This window comes from Sinocyclocheilus rhinocerous, unplaced genomic scaffold (assembly GCF_001515625.1).
Source record: "Sinocyclocheilus rhinocerous isolate Xijiao unplaced genomic scaffold, SAMN03320098_v1.1 scaffold271, whole genome shotgun sequence".
Taxonomy (NCBI): domain Eukaryota; kingdom Metazoa; phylum Chordata; class Actinopteri; order Cypriniformes; family Cyprinidae; genus Sinocyclocheilus; species Sinocyclocheilus rhinocerous.
This window is the reverse complement of record NW_015657574.1, coordinates 1,598,653-1,618,074: the sequence shown is the minus strand read 5'-3', so window position 1 is coordinate 1,618,074 and position 19,422 is coordinate 1,598,653. Positions and strand designations below refer to the sequence as shown.

Sequence of the window (19,422 nt, the reverse complement as noted above, 5' to 3'; positions counted from 1 at the left end):
ACTATGTATCTAGACTATGATAATGAGGACCAAATATATTGATTATTATTCCCATCCTAAAAATGGTTTTACATGAGTGTCTTAGCCAAGGTTTACATCACAGTCTTCTAGTATAACTTCTCCTACGAGCAGTCATTGGAGACAAATGGGGCCACAATCTCCACTATGATGTTTCATAGAGTCTGACATAAAAGACCATTGATGTTGCACAGTGTGCCATGGCTTTTAACTAAGATTCCACCGGGACAATAAATATTAGTAAAGCATCCCATCTAGCCAGTCAGTCTATTTAGGCCATTTAAATTTATGAACCCAAGGTTATTAGGCATTTCTGGTTTTTAATATGCACTCACCCTATTTTGTAATCTGCATTTACCCAAAAATCATTTTTGCTTTAAATCCTGTAACCACTTGCAAGCCTCATAAATATTTAAAAGCATGCCAACAAACTCTGCTGTTCATCTCCGGCCCACATGAAGAGCATTACCCTGTGTGACCCCTCCAGGCCTGCAGCGACGCCGTCTGATTCCTGCTCCTCTGCCAGACACCTCTTCTCTGGGCAGGAAGGTTGGTGCAGCAGGCCAGTGGGTCGATCTACCTCCACTGGGGGGTGCTATGAAGGAGCCCTTTGAAATAAAAGTGTACGAAATTGATGATGTGGAACGCCTTCAGAGACGCAAAGAAGGGTTGACAGAGGTAAGAAGACAGTACGTCTGACAAGTGCATTCTATGCTGTTTGTATGCTAATCACTGAATTCAGTCTCATTCTGGTTCATTTACGAAGTGTATATCAAAAGTTCATGTAGTGTTCAAGTAGTTTATTTGCCAAGAAATGCTAAATCATTGGTAAAAAAAAAAGGTAAAAAAATTGGTTAAAAATTGGTAATTGGTTAAAAACAAAAGTGTTAGCATGAGGCTAACAGGCTAGTAGAAGTGGAGTAAAAGTATTTCCCCAATATGTGACTTTATCCAGTTTATTTTTATTCTTCGTAAAACAATCCTACAACTGATTTTCAATCCTTTTCACTTTAGTGTTCAGCATGTGGCACAATCCCAGTATGGAGTAACATCAGTGTTTTATTTATGCTAAACCTAAAAGCATCATACTGTAGCATGAGATTCTGATGTTTCTCTCACATGACAAGTGCAGTTGTCAGTAATGAAGCTTATCTCTGTGACAATTACTTATGTTGGCTAATTGATTTTAGATTGGACTGATAGCTTTAGTTAGACAGGGATGACTGGTGTTGTAGGACAGAAAGAAGTGAGATTAGCTTAGGTCTCTCCAGAGAGAGGAAGAGATGGTGAGAGAGATAGAAGTAGAGAAAGCATTGGGGAGGGGTTAGGGGTGCCTGTGATGAATGAGGTGTGGCTCCTCAATCTGTGGCCCGCCTGAATGGTCTTTATAGCCCACTCCATACAGCGCGTCTATGGGTCATTAACCGTTTCTCTGTGAGTTTCTAACCCTGATCACACAGGCAATTGTGTGGAGAAGACGAGAGGAAAAGACATTAACTCAGTCGAATGACGCTCTGATTTATTTTCAATTACGAAAAAATGATCTCAGCTCGCATATTAGAGTCTGGCAGTTTGCTCATGAAGAATTAGGCTGTTCACCCTCTTGTTTTATGTGAATCTGTATGTATGTGGGTAGGAATTTGTATAACTGCTAAGTTTATTTATGTTTTGTAAAATTTTATTCTGTTTGCAGTGGGCATAGCATAAAAGCTTGAATGAGTTTTTCTTCATCTGTAGTTGACAAACCTGAGATATTTGCAGAAAATAAATTATTTTGGATTTTCATTTACTTTCTAATGGCCACCTGGTAGTGACACAATACACATGATAAGAGGAGGGTAATCTATACTGTAATTCAACCTTTCAGTAACAGGGTCCTCTTGAACATGATCTTTCTTTTTAATCACTTAAGCAAACGTGCCTCTAGAAGACCAGCGAGTGTTTAACCTGGATGCTAATTTTATTTCCAGCTTAGCCCTAATTAATCTGACCAAAGGGCTGAGGACCTAAATCCTCTGTACAGGTTACGAGCATTGAATCAATTCGGCTTAAGCCATTGTACTTTAAATCAGCCTTGAGGATGGCCACACATAGTCTAGCAGGTGCTTGGAATAGGTGCAAGAGGTTTGTGGTTGACTGTAAGCAACTCACACTGCTTTTCCACACTTGCAGGGTTTGCAGTACTTTAACGCCCGCCTTAGGATGCTGGAGAAGAGGCAGCAGCAGATCAGGGAGTTAAGAGCCAAGCACGAGAAGCTGAAAAAGGAGCTAGAGGATGCCAAGACTCGTCTCATGCTGGACCCCAGCAAATGGATGGGAGAATGTAAGTTCCCAAGTGTATTATTGTCTAATGTCAGGGGTTTTCAAACTTTTCATTACACCAAATACACAAAATAATATTCTTTTTAGCAGCATCATATGACCCCTTTAATGAATATCAAATGATGACCTTCCCTTTATGAAAGACCTTCCCTTTTTAAAGTATTATGGCAAACATATATTTTATTGTATGACCCATCTACACATGATTGTATCCAAAATTAAATCCTGCAATTTTGTTGTTACTGCACTAAAGCCAAAGCAATTTATAAAAAAAAATATCTGAAGAATATTTACTTTGTATTAAATTCATACAGTGTCTTTTTTCCATCTTTTTATTGTTTAAAAACTAGGACTGTCAATAGAACAAAATAAATGTGATTAATCTCATGATTTCTGACTTTAAAAAGCTGAAAATTTGTGTCAAGCATATTTAACATCTCAAGTTGACAAGTTAACTTGCCTCGTTGATGCTAATTTTCCACTGGTCCCCTTGTGGCCCCTTTGACCTCAATTGGAAAACCTCTAATTTATGTCACACTGAATATTATCAAGTATTACACAAAAATATTATTCACACTTTTGTTTGACTGAACTTAGTGGTGTGGTATACATGAGCGACTCTGTTCATGCTACAAATTTCACAAGCTTTTAGCCAAAAGGACTTTCTTTTGGCATTTTTACTGTGACACTCTACCATACATCAAGGTCAGGAATGATTCATTTTACCATGCATCTTACACAGCATAAGTTTCCCAGTAATGTGATGTAGACTAATGGCTCCCTTTATGACTTTAATTTAAGTGTTTGAACTTAGTGCCAGAGGAGTTACAAGAAAATGCTGAGGTAATGGTGCATTCACAGAAATGTCTTGAGCATTGGCTACTTTGAATTGCTGCCTGAGACAATGTATTACAATAATGGATGACATTGGCTTTCTAGAATATTCTCCATAAATGTAAACCGTGACAACAAAACGATTTGTTGAGCTTATGTAAGTGTAGCTCCAATCACTCTTTCACTGCACTAACTCTGCACACAGACTTTATAACAATGACCAGGATCTTAGACTTTCAAATACATCAAACAGGGCAAGAAAATGATTTGAAGAAAATGAAGCTGAATCATGTTATTAGTACAGTTTACTCTACTGAGAATGAAAAAGAACATTGCCAGCAGCAAAGAAAGCTCTGCTGATTCTGTATGTCTGTTTTATTCTGTATTTGAATTACAACTATTACAAAGCACCGATACAACAACCTTGATATTGCAAAGTATCTGTCTCCACTTTGTTAGAAGAAACACTTTTGTAAACAGTATGTGGGAGAAAAATCTCAGTATGCCAAGGAATAATGTAGAGAAAATGGCAGGCGTATGGAGAGAGGGAGTGAATATGCGTGTCTGTGTGTGTTCTTGAATCAATAAGGTATTATTTTTCTCTTCTGCAATAACTACCTGCCCACTGGCCAGGTGATGTTTACCATTCATGTGTGACTGCTGTCTTGGGTAAAGCTGTGTTTGGGGCTGTCATGCTGTATAAATCAGCCCCTCTTCAGAGCCTAGTAAAATGAGGATTGTGTTTCTGCAAGCCCATCTCCCACACCAACCAACCATCACACGCAGAGATTTTTGTTTATGTCTTGAATGATAAAACTATCAATCTAGGTGTGTCAGTAGGGCTGCATTGCACAGCACCTAGTCACATCTTTATTATGTAGTACAATAATGTGGCTTCTATGTGTGTATTTATGAGATTGCTTGACTTTTATATTTATACACATTTTAATTAGGACTGTATTCAAATTAATTATTCAGATTAAAATGAAAAACAAATTTGCCACACAAATGATTATTTACTGAGAAAAGTCACCAAATAAAGATAATTTAAACATTAGGTTATTGTGGTGGACAAGTAACTCATTGAATAAACATTACAAAAAAGTAAATTTAGTCAGTATACATTATTATTCATTTTATGTCCGTATTGTTGAATTTGTTTTTAAATTTATTTAAAGAATTTTGTACAAAATTAGAATGTTAAATTGGCCTACCATGGCATGTCATTTATTTAAAACATTTTTGAAATTAAATACATTTAATTAAATGTCAAACTAAATGGTAAATTTACATCCCTAAGTTTTAAAATAATCATTTTGTTTGCATTTTTCACCCTTTTTTTCCATTAGTTGATGTGGACCCTGACCTGGACCAGGAGTCGCAGGACTACCTGGAGGCTCTGGCTCAGGCCACAGGAGACCTGGAGTTTTGTGTCAACCTATGCAAGTCTCGTGTGATGATGGAAACCTGCTTCGATATCGCTGTGCCCGCGATCCCAGGACAGAGTGGACAACAGGAGATGGAGGTCTAGGAGAGAACAAAAAACAGGATGTTGTTTGCAAGCTAGCTGTGAGTTATGGCAAGAATGTTTTTTTCTGGGATTGAGACTGTCCTTCAACAAATGAAGATATTGAATAAGCATGGTTAGAAACTCCCTGAAATGCCGAGAAACAAAGAGACTGAATAGAATAAGAGCAAGACCGTGTCCTGAGATCTTCGTTAAACTTAACCAGGAAGTGCCTTAAACCAAAAAAAATAAAAAATCCCAAGAACTATCTTTGTTTTATGATTGGTGCTAGTATTGAGACCAACTTTCCCAAGTACTCTTTGAAAAACAAAGTATTTTGCATTGCAATGCAGTGTATAGTGTATTTATAAGAGCTAAAGTGTGTAAAATATAGTTTTAAGTATTAAACACAATAAAAAGTTAAGAAAAAAACTCCCCATACTATTGCCTTTTCTAATATCTAAATGACCACAATTAGAACTCTTCGACTTTTTTCTTCAGCATAATGCAAAAACGTGCTTGCCCCTGACAGATGTGATGTCACTCGATTGGATAAAGATGCTGAAGCAGTGGCACTGTCGTCTGTCATTCAGTTACAGCCGCTCTGCATAATGATTGGCTCTCTGATACAGATCTACTACTTTACCTGATTGGTGCAGCTGGTGGCAAATCAGAAATTAGAGCTTGTCTCAAACACTTCTCAGGACATCAAACCGAAGTGAGTTTGTACTTATGAATTTCAGTGTGTGCTGTATGCGTCATACTGAAATGTATGCATGTGTCTGTTCTTCTCTGATCATGCAACATCCAGCGTTAAGCTGGTTTCTTTTAACGTGGTAAACAAATTCACTCTATCTACCTGAACTTCAAAAGATTATGCCTTTCTACACTGAAAATGAATATGTTCAGATATACCAACGGCTATCATCTGTTGACAATATCACAGCACAGGACCTTCTCCTCACTGTGTCCCGTGATTTATCTTCAGCCTCTAATGTTTGATGATTTTTGTTTGTCATGTTAATCCTTAAAGTGTCTCTGGAGAGAAGTGTGACTGCTGTTTCTCATAAAGAAACAAATAGAAGAGATTATTGGGATTTGCAAGGGTTTGAAGTAGAAAATGTGGCTATTTTTTTACATCTTAAAAATCTTTCTTTGTTTTTGTTGTTGAATGATTCTTTATTTAAACAGAGAAAAAAGTCTCAGGCTTTTTTCTCCAAGTTGCTGCATGATATTTTCGATTTGTTCTTCGTAAAATTTATTTAATTTCTTCCTCTTTGTTTTGTATGTTAGTCTGTGATTTCTACTAATAATTTAAGTTTAGCAGATTTGCCAAGCATTTAGACTTTTTCAATGTCTATGACGTTATCAGTGTTCCTGCTTTGTATTGTACAGTTTTTTATCCTTTTTAAAAACCATGTATAGACTCCTAAGTTTGCATTAACATAAAGTTGTGAATAAAAAGAATGTTTCCTCTTTATAATTCTTTGTGTGGCTATTTAATTTTTCTACATAAAAGAGCATTAAGATTTCTTCTGTTATAAAGGCCAGAGTACACATGACATGAAAATATTTTGCACATAAATATCTGCAAAGCAGACAGCACAACTGAATGAATTCCATAATTCTTCTTTCTAACAAATGATAACACTTTAAAAATAATGTCATCTGCGTTTTATATTCTTATTTATAATAAGAAATGTTGCTTGTCCACCAAATCAGCCTATTAATATGATTTCTGAAGGATCATGTGACACTGAAGACTAGAGTAATTGCTGCTGAAAATTCACATTTCACATGTGTAGGAGAAGAGACTGTGTAAAGTAATGACAACTTGACATTAAAGCTATCATCCACTGTGGACTTGTTAAATTTTTACTGGTCACAGGGGTGATGAAAAGATGCTCCTACACAGATGGCTGGAACCAAAACAAATTTGAGAATTTAATCATACCACAGATTGATCTTCATTAGGTTTTCAGCTCTATAAATGATGGTATTCTGGCTTTGTGATTCATTTAGACTCTTGGGCATTGTGAGTCTATAGACACAGAAGAGACCTGAGAGCTGCAAAGGCCCAACAGGGTAAAATCACTTTGAGTGATCCCATTGGTGGGTTATTCCACCTGCTCTCTCCTGTTCTCCTCAGCAGATGGTCTCATCAAATGGATCGAGATGTTTTAATCAGTCTCTCTGAAGACATCTAGTCGTTTATGTCATAATGTGTGACTGAGAGTCACCAAGTGACCCTGTCAAATTTGCTGACTAGAAGCACACCGAATCTGTTCCCGCAGAAAAGCCTGTAGAATTTGAACATCTGTAATTCCTAAAGTTCTACATACCCAACGATTGTTGGTCTCCTACAGTGAAAACCTTTGATGCGTCTCATTCTGTATCTGTCTTCCTCTGTTCATTACGTACATGGATGGGGGAGGGCAGGTTCAAAAGCAGACAGTCCAACCCCCAGGCTCTGAATGCGATTGAGTTCTCCGTCACCCTGTGAATATGTGCAACAAAAATGGACAAAATGGAGGTGGAGTCTGTGGTATTTCAATTCCATCCTCTGACACAATGCTATACTTCTTGCATTTATATTGAAAACTACCATAAATGAAAAAATATTTAGAAATTCATGACAGAATGCATGAATAATCTTATAAAAAGAGCATAACTGGTGATAAAAAACGCACCCAACACCCAACACACCCAAACCAAGTTTCTGCAGGCTGAAGCATTAGCCAAATATCAGTGTGCATGTATGTGAAATAAGTGGTTGTATTGCATTGAATAACTAATATCCTAACAACAAACTCAAAGTTTTTTCTGACAACTTCCACTCTAATGGACTTTTTTAAACAAACAATCATTGTTTTTTTGTTTTGTTTGTTTGTTTTGTTTTCACTTAGCTTTTTTATTTTGTTGTTTTTGTTTGATTTTTTGTGTGTGTTTTGTTTTGCTTTGCTTTTAGTATTTTGGCTTTTGTGTTTTTGGCTTTTTATGTCTGGATTTTTTTTTTTCAAGCAAACAATCATTGTTTTTGTTTTGTTTTTGCTTTGCTTTTTATTCTATGTTGTTTTGGTTTGATTTGTTGTGTGTTTTGTTTTTGCTTTGCTGTTTTATTCTATGTTGTTTTGGTTTGATTTTTTGTGTGTTTTGTTTTTCTCTGCGCTTCTTTTTATGTTCTGTTTTTTGTGTGTGTTGTTTTTGACTTTCGAGTTTGGTTTGATGCTTGGTTTGTGTTTTGTTTTGCATTTTAATGTTGCTTATATTTCCTGCCCATGCCTGTTCATGAAAAGGGTACATGCATTTATTTTTGGTATGCAAGAATGCTTGTTCTCAACACATTGTCTTCTATGATGACTGAGGTTGCTGTGACACCTTGATTGGGGAGTTGAAGCAGTGAACCAAGCAATGAGAAGTCATTTGCTATGAACAAGGCTTATTTCCTGCAGTGACAGGTCCAAACTGTGAGTATGCATTGGTGAATACAGTGTGATTGGCACATAGCAGTGACAGGGTGATGTATCTTTCTTTTACTGGCACATTGAAATGTAAGGGTGAATAGTAGCGGGGTTAATTGCTCCTTGTTGTAAGGAGCCAATGTGCCGCCTGTCACGCCTATTGCATTAATCCCATCAGAGGCAGCATGTGCCCATCAAATACATGGCAATGGTTGCTGTGGCTCCCATTTGTGAATATAGCCTTGCCTAGCCTGCGGTAATAGTTTTAAAATTCATTTTTAGTTGCTGTGTAGACTGGGCTAGGATATTTTCCTTCTTTGTACATGTACATCACTTTGTGAAAGAACAGACATTTTGGGCTGCCAGCTATACTGAGAGAAACTGGTTACTTTAGGAGCATTTTGCAACAGACAATATTGTACAAACAAGCACTCAAAAAATCCCACAGTCAGAAAGGTATAACACACATTTAAATCATAGAAAGCTGTTTATGCCTTTACAGTTTGAAAGATATTTTCTCATCCTGGGAGAGGAGACTATATATCATTTTTACTGTTTGTTGTGCCTTGCTAGCTCAGATGAAATGGGGTTTATTGACTCATTTCAGAGCAAATTAACCTCTACTCTGAGGATAGCCTGGAGCGATCTATTTTGTTTTCCCATCCTCAAACTGAGTATTTGCGCAGATTCCCTCTATCTTAATTAAACTTTGTCATATGACCTCTGCCAAACTGTTTGTGTCAATTAGCTGTCAGCTGCTTTAATGGCACAGTTCATTCAGGTCCAGATCAGCATATTTTTCTGCAAATAGCAACAAGCTTGTGCTGCTTTAATGTAAAAACAAGCAACAGGCAAGTATGCCAGCAATGTTTTTAAAGGTGCCATAGAATGGAAAACTGTATTTACCTTGGCATAGTTGAATAATAACAGTTCTGTACATGGAAATGACATACCGTGAGCCTCAAACACCATTGTTTCCTCCTTCTTATGTAAATCTCGTGCATGCAAAAGACCACTGAAAAATAGGCGAATCAGAACATAACACCGACTGTGACGTTACAGTCGGGATCACTAATAATTAAGCCCCCAACATTTGCATATTCCCGCCCATGTTCTATGCCAGACGCCAGCGTTCTAATAAAATAACGTGAGCCACTAAAGGGACATGGTTAGCTGCTTGCTAGCGGTAGCCTGTTACATTACAGTACATAAGATTTCACTTACCACATAAACAGAGTAAGGAGAGATGACTGAGGATTATTTACAGATCCTGAGCACCACTGACAAGCATCTGATCTTGTAAAATGTGTGGTAAGTACTGCCGCTGTAGTTTACACAGAGCACGTGCGATCGCAAATCTCGAAAGTGAAAGTAAAAAGCAATATGTGCATTCGAAAGCAGTTTTTTCAATGCCCCGCATATTAATAGCGGCTCGCCTAGGGTTGTAAATGGACACGTAAAACCATTTCTGGAGATGTTTTGCCCTTACCTAAGCCACATACCTTCTATGTAGATATCAGAGAACAATTTAAAATATTGTATCAATGCATTCTATGGCACCTTTAAGGCAATTTTTTCTAGTCTTTTTCATCTTGCATACACCCTGCAAACATGCCCCTGCGGGGCCCATGCTAGCTTTTTGTAGGCACAGTGGACTAGGGCCAGCACACACCAGACCTAAACAGGCCCGGTGTGGGCTTGCCCAATTCTCACTTTTAACTAGTTAGTAATTAGCATGAATATTACTGGGATATTGGCTATTTATTATTACTAAAAAACACATTAATGTCTTATTCTGTAAGACCTTATTCTACATCCTTAATCCTACCCAATTCCTACCAAATACTTAAACTTAACAACTACTTTACTAAGTATTAATAAGCAGTAATTGGAGTATATTGATGCAAAAGTCCTAGTTAATAGTTAGTTAATAGTGAGAATTGGACTCTAATCTAAAGTGTGACAATTTATGTATTTATCTATTATTTAACTGAAAGAATTAAATGAACCGTTTCATGTCTATCCTTGTATCAATAACTTGTCGAGGTTGATATAGGATTTAGAAAGTTATTAGTAATAGGTATTTAAATACTTTTTGGAGAGAGTAATTTGTACAGTATTCTAATTACACTGTTGAAGATGTAATTAGTAACTAGTAATTAATTACTTTTTTAGACCCAGCCTGACAACACTTATTCTTATCTTCTGTCAGTTTTGCTAATCTACATCCAGTTCCCTTGCCAGTTGACTTCTGACCTTTGTGTGTACTTTGGGGGTCTGTCTTGTTGTATATTTGTGCCATTTCAGTGGCACATAGTGGAGGTTCTGTTTAATCTCTTCACCCTTTCCCTTCACAATGCTGTATTTCCATTAATATGGATGGCGTTTGAGTCTAGCTCATGTCATTAATGTGTCAGGAGTGTGTGTAAATCACGTAGTCGTAAAACACAGTACTTTGATAAGCATTGTACATGGCACCAGTTTGATTAAAAAGCCTGGGTCATTAAAAAGCATGTGAAAAAAAAATTTTTGGAGAGAGTAATTTGTACAGTATTCTAATTACACTGTTGAAGATGTAATTAGTAACTAGTAATTAATTACTTTTTTAGAGTAACTTACCCAACACTGATAAGAAGTAGCAAATATGTTCTATTTGAGCACAGGAGCTGCTTTTCAGCCTCACTAACATCTGTGTTATAATCAAGAAGCAATGTGAATGCTTTCATTTACACGTGCACCAGCTTTGATGAGCGTACCTGTGCATAACGAACCACAGCAGACCACCGACAGACCCAGCCTGAGAGCACTTATTCTTATCTCTTGTCAGTTTTGCTAATCTACATCCAGTTCCCTTGCCAGTTGACTTCTGACCTTTGTGTGTACTTTGGGGGTCTGTCTTGTTGTATATTTGTGCCATTTCAGTGGCACATAGTGGAGGTTCTGTTTAATCTCTTCACCCTTTCCCTTCACAATGCTGTATTTCCATTAATATGGATGGCGTTTGAGTCTAGCTCATGTCATTAATGTGTCAGGAGTGTGTGTAAATCACGTAGTTGTAAAACACAGTACTTTGATAAGCATTGTACGTGGCACCAGTTTGATTAAAAAGCCTGGGTCATTAAAAAGCACATGAAAAAAAAATGTTTGAAACACAATAAGACACATTGTTGTGTCTGTAAAGCTGTGAGCCATATTCATTGCTGCTTTTGTGTGATTGGTTGGGAATATTGCTTTAATTAAACTCGCCTGTAATTATTATTTGATTTGGTTTGAATTAACTTGTGTCCAATCAAGTTTTTTACTTACATGGAGGTCCACTGATTACCTTCATGATTTGGTCTTAATGTGTGGTATTAATTGAATTTTAACTGCGTTCGTTGCTTTTGCTGATCAGCATTATCCTTACAGATTGTCCTTTTCGTAATACCAAGGTCTAGTGGTTATAGACTGACAAATTTTAGCTGATTAGATTATTATTATTATTATTATTATTATTATTATTATTAAAAATAACTGGTCTGTGAGGTTTGTTTTTATATTAATTTAAAACTGGACCACCAGTAAATATAAAACCACCAGAACTGACATACTGAAATCTCCTCTTTCTGTGAAAGCTAAAAAGTATTAAATAATCTTTGTGTGCATGCATGGGTTTACTTCATCCTTCGCTATAAAATGAGGATAGGCTTTTGAGTTTGCGGTTTTAAATCTGTGGATGATTCCCACATTGGAGCCATTTCTTGTTCCAGCCCATTTACCATGATAATGTCTTTCGTATTGGAATGGAAAAAGCTGCTCTCACATTGAAGCCCACTGGGGTCCTCAAGAAATAAACATGCTTGGACAGACACAGAGGAAGAAAATCCCTCAAATGGCTCTTGGGATCCTCAAGGTGGAAAATGTGGCTCCATCTGAAAGACAACAAGGTCAAATCTGAATGCTAAAATTCCTGCATTTTCTGCCCCAAGTTCTTTTTGTTTGCTGTTCATCTTTCCTCTTTTATATTACATACTCTTTTATTCAATTGTTCTTCATTCTTTTCCAGTCACAAATATGTTATGTCTCACTGACTCATATGAACTGATTACTTGACTTTTTCTGTGTTTTTATTTAGTTAAGTTTGCTTATTTTGTTTAGATGCTATGTTTTTGTTTTGTAAAGTATCTTGACCTGCTCTGTATAGAATATAGATCAGATTTTTTTTAAATTATTTATTTCTTAATGTTTTTAATGAGGAAAAATTAGTGTGTCTTTAAAATAAGAAGGGGAAAAAAGGTATAAATGCAACAGCAGTGACAGCTTTGTAAAATCAAGGCCCAATTTCTGTGCCTGGGGTCAATTGTGTAGACAGACTTCTGCCTCAGATATCAAACCGAGCCGTGGATCTAAGGAGTCTGCAGGGCCTGTCACCATCCAGGGGTCTCAAGTATCACAGCCTCCTAAACCCGGGCATGGTTTTAAGAAGCCGTCCGATGTCTCTTCAATCCCAAAGTTCAAATGTACTTTCTCTGCAGGGGGTCTATTGAGACATTCATAAAGTTTTTCTGCTTCCAGAAAGGTGGCTTTGTTTCCGTTCAAAGACCTTGAAAGCATGTTTAAATACTTTTTGGAGAGAGTAATTTGTACAGTATTCTAATTACACTGTTGAAGATGTAATTAGTAACTAGTAATTAATTACTTTTTTAGAGTAACTTACCCAACACTGATAAGAAGTATCAGTCAGTTTTGCTAATCTACATCCAGTTCCCTTGCCAGTTGACTTCTGACCTTTGTGTGTACTTTGGGGGTCTGTCTTGTTGTATATTTGTGCCATTTCAGTGGCACATAGTGGAGGTTCTGTTTAATCTCTTCACCCTTTCCCTTCACAATGCTGTATTTCCATTAATATGGATGGCGTTTGAGTCTAGCTCATGTCATTAATGTGTCAGGAGTGTGTGTAAATCACGTAGTCGTAAAACACAGTACTTTGATAAGCATTGTACATGGCACCAGTTTGATTAAAAAGCCTGGGTCATTAAAAAGCACATGAAAAAAAAATGTTTGAAACACAATAAGACACATTGTTGTGGCTGTAAAGCTGTGAGCCATATTCATTGCTGCTTTTGTGTGATTGGTTGGGAATATTGCTTTAATTAAACTTGCCTGTAATTATTATTTGATTTGGTTTGAATTAACTTGTGTCCAATCAAGTTTTTTACTTACATGGAGGTCCACTGATTACCTTCATGATTTGGTCTTAATGTGTGGTATTAATTGAATTTTAACTGCGTTCGTTGCTTTTGCTGATCAGCATTATCCTTACAGATTGTCCTTTTCGTAATACCAAGGTCTAGTGGTTATAGACTGACAAATTTTAGCTGATTATATTATTATTATTATTATTATTATTATTATTATTATTAAAAATAACTGGTCTGTGAGGTTTGTTTTTATATTAATTTAAAACTGGACCACCAGTAAATATAAAACCACCAGAACTGACATACTGAAATCTCCTCTTTCTGTGAAAGCTAAAAAGTATTAAATAATCTTTGTGTGCATGCATGGGTTTACTTCATCCTTCGCTATAAAATGAGGATAGGCTTTTGAGTTTGCGGTTTTAAATCTGTGGATGATTCCCACATTGGAGCCATTTCTTGTTCCAGCCCATTTACCATGATAATGTCTTTCGTATTGGAATGGAAAAAGCTGCTCTCACATTGAAGCCCACTGGGGTCCTCAAGAAATAAACATGCTTGGACAGACACAGAGGAAGAAAATCCCTCAAATGGCTCTTGGGATCCTCAAGGTGGAAAATGTGGCTCCATCTGAAAGACAACAAGGTCAAATCTGAATGCTAAAATTCCTGCATTTTCTGCCCCAAGTTCTTTTTGTTTGCTGTTCATCTTTCCTCTTTTATATTACATACTCTTTTATTCAATTGTTCTTCATTCTTTTCCAGTCACAAATATGTTATGTCTCACTGACTCATATGAACTGATTACTTGACTTTTTCTGTGTTTTTATTTAGTTAAGTTTGCTTATTTTGTTTAGATGCTATGTTTTTGTTTTGTAAAGTATCTTGACCTGCTCTGTATAGAATATAGATGGATTTTTAAAAATGTTTTAATTAGGACACAACCTGAGTGCGTCTTTTAAAAAAGAATTCTAGAAAGAAAAAAAAAAAGGTAAAAATGCAGCAGCAGTAACAGCTTTGTAAAATCAAGGCCCAATTTCTGTGCCTGGGGTCAATTGTGTAGACAGACTTCTGCCTCAGATATCAAACAGAGCCGTGGATCTAAGGAGTCTGCAGGGCCTATCACCATCCAGGGGTCTCGAGTATCACAGCCTCCTAAACATGGTTTTAAGAAGCTGTCCGATGTCTCTTCAGTCCCAAAGTTCAAATGTACTTTCTCTGCAGGGGGTCTGTGGAGACGTTCATAAAGTGTTTCTGCTTCCAGAAAGGCGGCTTTGTTTCTGTTCAAAGACCTTGAAAGCATGTTATATTTATAAGATATGGCGGACTGAAATGAAGGCTAAACTGTGACAGGAAAAGGATTGAGGACAATGTGGGAAGTGGCATGTGCCTTTTCCTTCCTAATGTTTTTTTTTCTTTCTGTTGATGGCCTCCTTGTCAATGACATGACCTCTTTTATTAATTGGAGTGCATCAATGAACCGCTTTTCTTGACTATTCTTTCACCTGAAATAATTGGCTGCCTAGTTTCAAAACCTTCAGGACAATATATTACAATGACCTACAGTCTGAAGTACAGTCTTTTCCCTGCAATTCATGTTGTATTTCTTGCATTCATTCTGACAGTTTTCTAGCACACAGAGCTTATCATATTTGGAGTCATCTGGTGCTACTTAGTAATTCATTAACAAATTCATAATGTGAAAACAACTGTTACAATATGCAATAACCTACAGAAAATGTGTTGGCTGCTTGATTGTTTTTCCAATTACGTTTATACAAATGCATGAGACTGGAAACGAGCTCAAGCAAAGAAGTTTTGCTTTTGCTGCATTCCAACTCTGACCATGTGCTTTACGTGAATACCTGAGACCAGAAGAAGACTGATAAGTTGCAGCGTGCAGCGTTTTTTTTTAAGCGCTACATAGTGTGAAGTCATGTGTTGTCCGCTTGAGCATCCATGTTATTTTTCCTGTAGCGGGCACGGCCATTTGTAAATTTATTGTCTCTGGCTTTGGTCTCATCCGCTTCCATCTATTTTTGAAGCTGTACAAAACAGCTCGTTTTGCTGCTTGATATTGCAAACTGGTGTGTCTTACCATATTATTTTAATTAATTAGGCCTATCTTAATTATGAACAAACTGTTTATAGTGCAAACAGTGTTACCATTTACTGCACGTTGTTATTCTTCTCGTTATTTCCTTACAGCGGCTGATGAACCGGAAGTCTCGCACATTTACAGAAAACGGCTTACTTTCGCATTGAGAAATAAGGTGGATAAGAAAAATTTTTGCGTGCCCAATGTCTAGTGCAACTGTGGCTTTATGCGGCGCCACACCAGGTAGCTGAAAGCTCATTGGACCAAATAGCCTACCGCTCAACTGGTGTAGTTCACAACATTGATGATGGCAGAATGATCGTTAAAGTTGGGAAACAATGAATATGGGTACGACAGGGCTAGAGGCACACCCTAAGAAAAAAAGTGCTTTTCACTAATTATCTTAAACATAACTGAAAATCATTAAGAAGACCTTTGTCTCAAAATATATTCAATAATTTTAGCGATTCTCATTTGCTACTTAAATCTACAACATTAAAAAACAAAAAACATCAAATATTAGATCAAGCACAGATTTAACTTTGCGTTGCTGCCCGCGATCGCGTCAAGGATCAGCCACATTTGCACGTGCATTGATATTGCAAACTGGTGTGTCTTACCATATTATTTTAATTAATTAGGCCTATCTTAATTATGAACAAACTGTTTATAGTGCAAACAGTGTTACCATTTACTGCACGTTGTTATTCTTCTCGTTATTTCCTTACAGCGGCTGATGAACCGGAAGTCTCGCACATTTACAGAAAACGGCTTACTTTCGCATTGAGAAATAAGGTGGATAAGAAAAATTTTTGCGTGCCCAATGTCTAGTGCAACTGTGGCTTTATGCGGCGCCACACCAGGTAGCTGAAAGCTCATTGGACCAAATAGCCTACCGCTCAACTGGTGTAGTTCACAACATTGATGATGGCAGAATGATCGTTAAAGTTGGGAAACAATGAATATGGGTACGACAGGGCTAGAGGCACACCCTAAGAAAAAAAGTGCTTTTCACTAATTATCTTAAACATAACTGAAAATCATTAAGAAGACCTTTGTCTCAAAATATATTCAATAATTTTAGCGATTCTCATTTGCTACTTAAATCTACAACATTTAAAAAAACAAAAACCATCAAATATTAGATCAAGTAAGCACAGATTTAACTTTGCGTTGCTGCCCGCGATCGCGTCAAGGATCAGCCACATTTGCACGTGCATCTTGAAAAGTGGATGTTTTGCAAAGTGCTACGCCAAGGTTTTCTGCCATCTAGTGGTTTAGAGGAAAATCATATCAAATGGGCCTGTAGCCACGTTGTAGCTACCCTATGATCGCTCAAGTGTTCAGTAGTCCCTCACTGCAGAACACAAGATCCAGGGGGCGTGGTTGGATCCACATCTAGGGGGTGGAGACGGGTATGTAAGGATGGAGGAGTGGGATCTGGATCCAACCACGCCCCCTGGATCTTGTGTTCTGCAGCGAGGACCATCTCCACAATTCTGACTTTTTTCTCTGAATTACGAGTTTATATCTTGCAAATGAGATTCCATATCAAACAGTCTGGTCGCTAATATTCTATTGATTCAGACACAGTTCAGTTTGGCTCTATTTATCAACAAAATGAACATACAAACTAGCATGCTAGCATGCTACTATATGCTATAGGTATTCTGAGTTGATCATAGCATGTTGCTATTCGGCTGCTAAGGTGTTCTGGTTGTTGATACCATGTTTAATTGATTATAAAAGTATTTAAAAAACAATGTTTGACGAGTTGCACCCTAAGTATGAGAAGCAGTAATAGTGATCGCCTTAGCAAATCTACTAATAACAGATGTCTTCATAAACAGAGAGATCAGCTGTGTGTAAAGTTTAAACATTTGAGACACATATGCTGCAAAATGTTTAGTTATCATGTAAATATTGCATTTGATTAATAAAGGCCTTTCTGTAGCCCAAACATTCACGTGTGTGTTCAATCACAGCAGTTTAACTGAACTCTAAATCATTGTTCAGCATGTTAAATTGTTCTTCCTTCTGCATTATTGTGGATGTTATCCCCTCTGAATCTGATGTTTATTATGAAGAGACTCTGGCCAGTCTTTAAAGGGGTCATACGATGCGATTTCAAGTTTTCCTTTCTCTTTGGAGTGTTACAAGCTGATTGTGCATAGATAAGATCCCTGAAGTTGCAAAGACTAAAGTCTCAAAACCAAAGAGATATTCTTTATCAAAGTTAAGACTCTGCCACGCCCCCCTAAAACGGCTCGTTCTAACACGCCCCCACATATCTACCTCACTATATGGAAATATTTGCATAATGCGCCCAAATGTGCACGCAAAGAAAGAAGGCGTGGTTTCAGGAACAGCAGTTAGTGTTGAAGCAGCCATGTCAGAGAGACGCTGTGTGTTTCTAGGCGAAAGCAAAACCACTTTATTTGGCCTTCCGAAAGTAGATGCATTAAGATTACTTACAACAGAACAGCAAGGCATTTTATGGACGACCGTTTCGTGAACCTAGGAGAGGAGGTAATTCTGACTTTGCTATGACAATCTGGCGCTTCTGAATCAGCTACTGTAAGTATGTTTTGTTACTAGTTTAAGTATTTGCTATTGACTGTTCAAATGCGGAGTTTTGCGCATCATGTGTGTGTGTGTGTGTGCGCGAGCGAGAGAGAGAGAGAGAGAAAGAGAGACAGGGTCACATCACAGTGGAGTCAGCTGTCTTAACCGTGGCTTGTGTACTGCAAACACATATTCATCACTGTGTCTGTCACGAGACTCTGTTCCCCTTTCGGGCTCTGTCTTTACATTTATTTTGAAAGATGAAGCTCGCGATTATGGTAAGGGGCGTTACATTTCCGACGAGTGCTTGCGGTGTTCGGCCAATCACAATGCACTGGGTCAGCTGGCCAATCAGAGCAGACTGCGCTTGTCGGAAGGAGGGACTTTGTAGAAAACGAAGCGTTTGAGAGAGGCGGGGCATAGAGGACCTACAATAATGTACAGTATTTGAAAAATAATGTGTTTTTTGAACATTAAAGCATGTCAACATATTCTGTTACACCAAATACACAAAATAATGATCTTTAAAAAAGCATCATATGACCCCTTTAAAAAAAAAAAAATCAACCACTGAGACACAAAAGTCTGTTCATTTGTTTGAATGGTTGTGACTCATCTTCTTTCCATTATCCAATGGCAAAGAGCTGTATTGGCTTCGGCTTTGTGTTTCATCAAGGCAATGCAGTAAAGTCTCGACTTTGTTGGGCACATTAGGATTGTCATCCATACTTTGAGAGAACTCATCAACTCAACACTTAATTATGTGTTAATTATGCAAGCTGTAAAGAGACCAACATATCCAGTAATTATCGTTCGGAGTTGCCAAACAACAAGTGATCACAGACTTTGATGCCAGTCATTATTTTCCTTTTAAGATGGGCACCACACATCAATTTCACAGAGTTTGATGGAGATCAATTGGCTTCATTCAAGCCCAGACTCATTGAAGGGGGTGGGATATGGCTTTAGAATCAGCCGGGTCAGTGATTAAAACATGATTGTATTAATCTGGTCCTGCATCCAACAAAAGTGCATGCCGTCTCTGTTTTGTCTAATGGTTAAGCTCCACTTTGTTCAGAGCAATAGGCTTTTCCTTTAGACTGGCTTTTTGTATAAGAAGGTGACTTTAATCAGTGTTCTTTTGGTTTGGTTTGATCAGATTAGAGAAAAGACAAAAAAACAAGCTCAGACATCTAACCAATCTAACAAATGAGCTAATATACCTTTTAAAATGTTTCTTTGAAATCAATATTGTTCATCTAATCTCTTCCGTGACATTGCTTTTTAAAATGAAAATTCCAGCAGCGAATTAAAGGATTAGTTCACCTAAAATTGAATTCAAAGCGTTGCTGCCGTTGCTGCCCGCGATCGCGTCAAGGATCAGCCACATTTGCACGTGCATCTTGAAAAGTGGAAAGTGTTACAAGTGCTACGCCAAGTT

At 37.4% G+C, this 19,422-nt stretch overlaps 1 protein-coding gene across 1 annotated transcript in view; it reads left to right on the top strand.

The window, feature by feature from the left end:
• LOC107721264 (kinesin-like protein KIF26A) overlaps positions 1-4,930 on the top strand; it is an 80,574-nt gene extending 75,644 nt beyond the window's left edge. Inside the window, exons 13-15 of the mRNA XM_016529189.1 lie at positions 506-696; positions 2,191-2,341; positions 4,524-4,930. Of these exons, the coding sequence (XP_016384675.1) occupies positions 506-696; positions 2,191-2,341; positions 4,524-4,705 (524 nt within the window). The 3' untranslated portion in view covers positions 4,706-4,930. The remainder of the gene's footprint in view (positions 1-505; positions 697-2,190; positions 2,342-4,523) is intronic.
• The last annotated feature ends 14,492 nt before the right edge of the window (positions 4,931-19,422 follow it).